General features: G+C 41.1%; 1 protein-coding gene across 3 annotated transcripts; it reads right to left on the bottom strand.

The window, feature by feature from the left end:
• On the bottom strand, positions 1-6925 carry LOC308661721 (uncharacterized protein). 3 transcript variants are annotated; one of them, XM_081316877.1, is made up of 6 exons: positions 6481-6925; positions 4916-5398; positions 4271-4397; positions 4051-4133; positions 3381-3507; positions 1-2923 (listed from the first exon to the last, which is right to left on the bottom strand). In XM_081316877.1, the coding sequence occupies exons 2-6, from the start codon at positions 5360-5362 to the stop codon at positions 978-980; spliced, it is 2730 nt and encodes a 909-aa protein (XP_081173003.1). In that variant the 5' UTR covers positions 5363-5398; positions 6481-6925; the 3' UTR covers positions 1-977. The 3 variants fall into 3 exon arrangements, with proteins under 3 accessions (XP_081173003.1, XP_081173004.1, XP_081173002.1); XM_081316878.1 differs by lacking the exon at positions 4916-5398; XM_081316876.1 differs by lacking the exon at positions 6481-6925 and having other exon boundaries at positions 4916-5651.
• Positions 6926-7458: the final 533 nt, after the last annotated feature.

The following is a 7458-nucleotide window of genomic DNA, read 5'->3' as shown; positions in this document are numbered from 1 at the left end:
ACTCAAAAGACTTTCTGAAAACGACTGTACAAATTTTTTTATTATTCAATAGGGAAACACTGAAATACTAGTTTCTTGATACCTTAATTAGTTTCTGAAACATCATTCTATGACAGGATAAACTTGAAACAATTGGATAAACAAACCTCAATATTACATTCTTGAATTTGGTGATGTAAAGTTGATATTAAAAAATAATCCAGCCTAAAAAAATCTGGTGCAGAGTTGTATAGAATTATATTCTCGTTTGGGTGCATACATTAAACTCGGGGATCTATTAAATTTAGTTCTTCCATATAAATTTAAATTGTTTCCTTCACTAATGGTTTTTTTCTTCATATGTTTGATTAGATGCTAACAGTATAAAAAATACATGTGAAAAAGCCACTTTTTTGCCTATTCTAAATCTCATGTTTTCTACCAAGGTAATTTTTTTTTCATGCTTAAGAGTTCCAAACAGAAACATACATATCTAAGTCCCCAAACGTTTGAATCAAGTGAACTCACAGATAATGATTGGGCAAGGGGAAAAAACCTCAATCCCCATTCAAGTAATGCTTTAATAAAATCTGGGGATCCCTTATCTTTCCCAGATGGGATTACATTTGAGACTATGCGTATTAGGTGGCATCAAATCCACTCATTCTGTACGCACTACACAGAGATCAGCTTCCCTCTTGTAATAACTTGAAGCTCTTCTAAAGATTTCCTGTAAACTCCTTCATGTGGTCCATCCATTTTATTCTTTCTCTCCCTCTTCCTTCACTTTTAACTCATTTACTAATCATAATCCACCCCCTTTCCATTTTGATATTGTGATCAAAAATGGAGCTGCTGAGGTTATATTTATATATCTTTTTATATTTATTAAATTTTTATATGGTTCTTTCCATACTACAGGTATATCTCCAAGTGGCTGCTTTTATGAGAGGTTCACTCTTCCAAATAAAGCTCATTCAGGATTACATGCTGGGACATTAATTCCCCCTTGTGTGGATCCTTTTATGAAAAGAGAGGGAAGTGCTGTGTCTGAAACTCTTTCCACACTCCTGGCACTGATACGGTTTTTCTCCTGTGTGAATCCTCATATGTGATTTAAGGGAACTGCTTACAGTGAAACTTTTTCCACAGGTCATGCAATGATATGGTTTCTCACCAGAGTGGATCCTCTTATGTGATATCAGGATACTTTTTCTATGAAAGCTCTTCTTACAGTCTGTGCATTTATACGGTTTCTTCCTTGAGTGGATCTTCTTGTGAGTACTAAAATAACTGCTGTGACTGAATCTTTTCCCACAATCCATGCATTGATAAGGCTTCATCCCTGTATGGATCCTTTCATGGGTAGTAAGTGAACTACTGTAGTTGAAACACTTCCCACATTCTATGCATTTATATGGCTTCTCCCCTGTGTGGATCCTTTTATGGACAGTAAGTGAAAAACTGGTGGTGAAGCTCTTTCCACAGTCTGTGCATTTGTATGGCTTCTCCCCTGTGTGGATCCTTTTGTGGGAAATGAGATCACCACTTCTATTGAATCTCTTTCCGCAATCCATACATTGATACGGTTTCATCCCTGTATGGATTCTTTCATGGCGACGAAGGGAATTACTCCGGTTGAAACTCTTTCCACATTCCATGCACTTAAATGGTTTCTCCCCTGTGTGGATCCTGTGATGAGAAATAAGACTACTGTTCCAACTGAAGCTTTTCCCACACTCCATGCATTTATATGGCTTCTCTCCTGTATGGATCTTTTCATGGGAAGTAAGATCACGCCTCGTTGTAAAACACTTTACACACTCCATGCATTGATATGGTTTCTTTCCTGTGTGGATCCTTTTGTGGGAAGAAAGATCATTCCTGCATTTAAAGCACTTTCCACACTCCATGCATTGATACGGTTTCTCCTCTGTGTGGATCCTTTCATGGGACGTAAGACCATTCTTCCTTGTAAAACTTTTCCCACACTCCATGCATTTAAATCCTTTCTCCCCTGTATGGATCCTTTTATGAGAAATGAGATGACTGCTTTGACTGAATCTTTTCCCACAATCCAGGCATTGACATGATTTCATCCCTGCGTGGATCTTTTCATGGGAAGTAAACAAACTCTTCTGATTGAAACTTTTCCCACATTTCAGGCACTTATATGGTTTGTCCCCAGTGTGGATTGCTTTATGGTATGTAATGGAACCACTTGCTGTGAAGTTCTTTGCACATTCTGTGCAGATATGTGACTTCTCTCCTGTCTGGGCCCTTTTACAGGACGGAAGTTGAGTATTTTGAGTAAAGCTTTTTCCACACTCTGTGCATTTATATGGTTTATTCACTGTGTGGATACATTTATGGGAAGTAAGATCAATACTTGTATTGAAACTCTTTCTGCAATCCATGCATTTATATGGTTTCTTTCCTGTGTGGGATTTTTTACACACAGTAGCACCATTGCTTTTTCTGCACTCTGTACATTTATATAACTTCTCCACACCTTGAATTGTTTTATGGGTGTTAAAAACACTGTTCTCATCAAAGGTTTTGCCACACTCTGAACATTTATATAATTTTTCTTCCTTGATGCTTTGATGTAAATTTAGGCAATGGTTTAAATCATTATTTTTTCCATGTTCCAAGCTTTCAAGCTGCTTCCCTTTAGTGTGGATACTGCTATACTTGTAGATGTTTGATTTATTGCTGAATATTTTTCTAACCTCTAAATAGCTCCCCTTTTCTTTGTGAAGTTGGGTATGGATGGTGAGATTTTCTCCATACTGAAAATTACAGGATTTTTTCTTCCTATTGTTTAACTGGTTTACCTCAGGCATGTTTGGTTTCCCTTGATTTTGGAATATCCCTTTTCCAGTTTCAATTTTTTTCAAAGAATTCACACTTGGTTCTTTACGATCCTCAGGGTCCTTTTCAACTGTTCAGAATGAAAGAAAGAAAGCAGAAAAAATCATGTTTTAAGTTCTAAGTCTTATTATATCTGTTTGCAACAATGTGAAATCACAGCTGCTTCTTTTTAGCTGGTGTTGGCCTTCATATACACCAAGAATCTAGAATGTCATAATGTGTATGCATAGTACATATTTGGATCCAGCAATGCAGCAGGATCCAAGCAATGCTTCATTTTTGGAGAATAACAAAATAGGAGAATAACAGAGTTGGTAGGGACCTTGGAAGTCTTCTAGTCCAACCCGCTGCTCAAACAGGAAACCCTATACAATTTCAGACAAGTGGTTGTCCAATCTCATCTTATAACGCAATTCACAGATTGAAATATTGTCAATCTGCAGATTTTTTTTCTTAAGTGCAATCCATGCCACGTTGGAAAGGCATCCAATTTACCTTTTATTATAATTATAAAATGAATCACTTACTCATGGACTCCACATTCCTGGTATTTTCCAGCATGACCTCTCTGTACAGGGATTTTTGGTCAAAATCCAGCAGAACCCACTCCTCCTCAAAGAAAAATACAGCTATGTCTTCAAAGGACACAGGAATCTGAAGTACAAAAATACTCCTTGTTAACGTACAATTCCAGAAAATATTCGCAAATTCTTTATTCTAATGGCAAATATCCCACTCGATGGGAACATCTCTTATACTCGTTTTGATCAAGTCCTGAGGCATGTTCATTAAGCAAGTATTGGGATATTCCTGTATGATACTTTAATGCAGGAGTCTCAAACTGCCGGCCTGTGGGCCAGATGCGTCATCTGGAAGCCACGCCCACCCTATTGCCGGCAATAGCAAAACCGTCATGTGATGTCCCGAGTTTGACATGTCTGCTTTAATGTCTTATGTTGCCCTGTAGGAGATACAAAATCTTCACCGAACAAGACGAACATGTTTGGAGATGTCCTCAAGAAGCTTGAGATTCTATGGATGGATGGCATCAGATCACTGGGAAAGGTGCTTATGCTCTGATAAACTGTTAGTTGGGCGGTATTAAATTGGCTCCGAAAAAGTGATTCAGCACTGTGGAAAGAATTGTGTGTTCCTTGAATGAATCATGTTGCACTTTGGGAGGTGGGATACTCCTACCTGAGTTGGAAGTATAACCATTGTTTCTGCACCATCAGAAAGAGGAGACCTTTCCACTGGTACAATCACCATTGCTCCATTTTCTGAGAATGAGATAAAAGCAGAGGAAGCCAAGTTGGAGAAAAACTTTGCACACAGGACTAAGGTATTATTGTAACAGGAACTCAGGAAAATAAAGACTTCCGAGGACTCCAATACATGAAAAGGAATGCTATTTTACCTGATGAGGTCTCCTGAGATGGGTCCTCCTGGGAAATCTTCCTGAAGACAATTTCTTGAGGGAGGTGTGATGTATCTCCTGATGCTTTAGAACCATGAGTGGCCACCTCCATGAAGAACGCACGAGCCTGTAATAGCAGGCAAACAAAATATTACTGCCCCTGTCCCAACCTGTTATATGTCCTTGGAAATAGAATAGAATAACAGAGTTGGAAAGAACCTTACAGGTTATCTAGTCTAACTCCCCACCCAAGCAGGAGACCCTACACAATTTCTGACAGATGGCAGTCCAGTCTCTTCTTGAAAGCTTCCAGTAATGAAGCTCCCACAACTTCTAAAGGCAAGCTGTTCCACCGATTGTTCTCATTATCAGAAAATGTCTCCTTATTCCTAGCTTGAATCTCTCCTTGATCAGTTTCCATCCATTATTCCTTGTCTGGCCTTCGGGTGCTTTGGAAAATAGCTTGACCCCCTCCTCTCTGTGACAGCACCTCAAATATTGGAATCCTTCTATCATGTCTCCCCTGTTCTTTCTCTTCACTAGATCAGAGGGAAGGTGGATAGAACCATTTACCTAACCAGGACAGGATTCTATCCTAACTATTTTGGAATGGGAACATGTAAAAATCATTTATATTGATCTCACCTGCCGTTTTTGCTGCATTTTCTGCTCCAGCTGGCTCAAGAGGAAGCTTTCAGTCAGACCCATTTCCTGGGAGCTGGTCTCTGCTCCACGCATCCAGACACAGCTTTCCATCTGGGACACAGTGTCCAGGGGCAGAGCCACCAGATCCATCATATGAGCTTTCATGTGGTCTTCTCGGTTCAGCCACCGATCATAAAGATGGTGGAGTCGGCTGCACACGTCTCGGAGTCCTTCAGCCTCCTGGTAACAGAGTTCCCTGAAAGGGCAACGATGGACGACACTTTGTGTGGTTTCTTCTTTCAGTATGTCCTGCTGAGTTCTTGCTGTTTGTTCAAATAAACCTAAAAGCTCTTCTGAATCTGCAAAGCAACTTTCATTCATGGGAATAGAATCACAAGGAGAGACTCCTTCAGCCATCTTGAAGAATAAGGCATTTCTCCCCTCCATGACTCAATTCTTTGGGAATTACGTTCAGCTTGCAGGCTAAGATGAAAAAGCATAGAAAACTATAGTCCAAAGCACTGACAAAAAATACACATGAGGAGAGAGGCTTGCAAGGATTAAAAGCAAAAACGTTAAGTGAGAAGTACTAATGAAAATTGCAGTGGGTGGGGAAAAAAGAAGAATGTTGGTCATTACACTTTACAATGCCTTGGTAAGGCCACACCTAGAATACTGCATCCAGTTTTGGTCACCACGATGTAAAAAAGATGTTGAGACTCTAGAAAGAGTACAGAGAAGAGCAACAAAGATGATTGGGGGACTGGAGGCTAAAACATATAGGGAACGGTTGCTGGAATTGGGTATGTGTAGTTTAATGAAGAGAAGGGTGAGGGGTGACATGATAGCAGTCTTCCAATATCTCAGGGGCTGCCACAAAGAAGAGGGAGTCAAGCTATTCTCCAAAGCACCTGAAAGCAGGACAAGAAGCAACAGATGGAAACTAGTCAAGGAGAGAAGCAACCTAGAACTAAGGAGAAATTTCCTGACAGTTAGAACAACTAACCAGTGGAACAACTTGCCTCCAGAAGCTGTGAATGCTCCAACACTGGAAGTTTTTAAGAAGAGACTGGCCAGCCATTTGTCTGAAATGGTATAGGGTTTCCTGCCTGAGCAGGGGGTTAGACTAGAAGACCTCCAAGGTCCCTTCCAACTTATTATTATTATTGTTATATTATTATTATTATTATTATTATTATTATTATTATTATTATTATTATTGTTGTTGTTGTTGTTGTTGTTGTTATTATTATTATTATTATTATTTATTATTATTATTATTAACACATGAGGACCCAGATTGTTGGGGGCAATTAAGCTGACTTTGTAATAATGCCGCTTGGGTGTGTGTGTGAAAGCTCTAATAAGCAGGCATATACATAGAATGAAGGCTACTGCTAAGCTTGTAAGCCGCCCTGAGTCTTCGGAGAAGGGCGGGATATAAATGGAATTAAAAAAACAACAACACATATACCACTTCCACCCCGGCTACACATTACAAAGTCTCTCCTGAAAGTTACGGTTAGGGTTAGGGAAGGACTCAGATATCTGGGGGAATAACCAACCTAGAATGCAGATCAGCCTGGCCCTTTGAACTTCTGCTGAAAGGAATATTTCCTTGCCTTCAAGCCCAGGAAAGAAGACATCTTCCCAAGCCAGGAAACCCAGATCTTCTGAACTGCAGATGTTGCAGATGTTCTTAGCAGAAACCCAGCCCTAGAGTCTTTAAGAGAAGTGCAGAATTCAGTCTCTTAACCAAGAAGCTCCTCTCCTGGCAGAAATAAGAGTCCGGCGCGCTCTATCAAAAATGGGGCAAGTGAGTGGGAAGTGCAGAAGGTGGGAATATTGGGGGATTTTCAGCTTAGCCCCATAAGACACGCCCCCCTTCAGATCTGGAGTCAGAGAAGATCTCCCGGCCTGGCTCACTTCCCCACGACGAAGGAAGCGCTTCCCAATCCGGGCAGCTGCGGGAAAGGAAGGGCCAGCGAAGGAAGGAAGGATCCATTTGCAGACTCGGTCCGCTTCCTGCAAAGCGCGCCCTGGGCGTGGGAACGGTCACTTCCTGCCCTCCCTTGCAAGCATCGGGCGAGATGCTTCTCCCCGGAGCGAGCAAAAGCCGTTCGTCTGAACCCGGCGGTTGTTTGCGAGGGGCGCCCTCTGGCGGGTCCTACGTGCCAAGCCTGCGGGGCGATGGACGGGGAAGTGAGGTTTCCAGCCCAGGATGGCCGGAGGAGAGGGAGATGCCGCTAAAGCCTGCCAAGGCGTACTCGCTGTGTGGCTCTTCTCTTATCACTTTCTAAGGCCACACTTGGGAATACAGCATCCAGTTTTGGTCACTTTTTTGTAAAAAAAAGATGTTGAGACTCGTGCAGAGAGGAGCAACAAAGGTGATCAGGGGTCTGGAGGCTAAAAGATAAAGAACGATTGCTGGAATTGGGGATGGCTCATCAAAGATTTTGCCACACTGTCAGTATTTATATGATTTTTCTTCCTCAATGCTTTGATGTAAATTGAAGCAGTGGTTTAAATCATTATTTTTCCCA

Source organism: Vipera berus (assembly GCF_964194415.1).
Source record: "Vipera berus genome assembly, chromosome: 2".
NCBI classification, from domain to species: Eukaryota; Metazoa; Chordata; class Lepidosauria; order Squamata; family Viperidae; genus Vipera; species Vipera berus.
This window is presented reverse-complemented; position numbering and strand designations above follow the sequence as displayed.

Excerpts from the sequence above, each read along its gene's own strand:
- LOC308661721 (XM_081316877.1), bottom strand. The coding sequence starts at position 5,362 with ATGGAGGGGAGAAATGCCTTATTCTTCAAGATGGCTGAAGGAGTCTCT. Across the intron at positions 4,134-4,270 it reads ATCTCAGGAGACCTCATCAG|AAAATGGAGCAATGGTGATT; the intron begins GTAAAATAGCAT and ends TCTCATTCTCAG. Across the intron at positions 3,508-4,050 it reads TGGTTATACTTCCAACTCAG|ATTCCTGTGTCCTTTGAAGA; the intron begins GTAGGAGTATCC and ends TTTGTACTTCAG.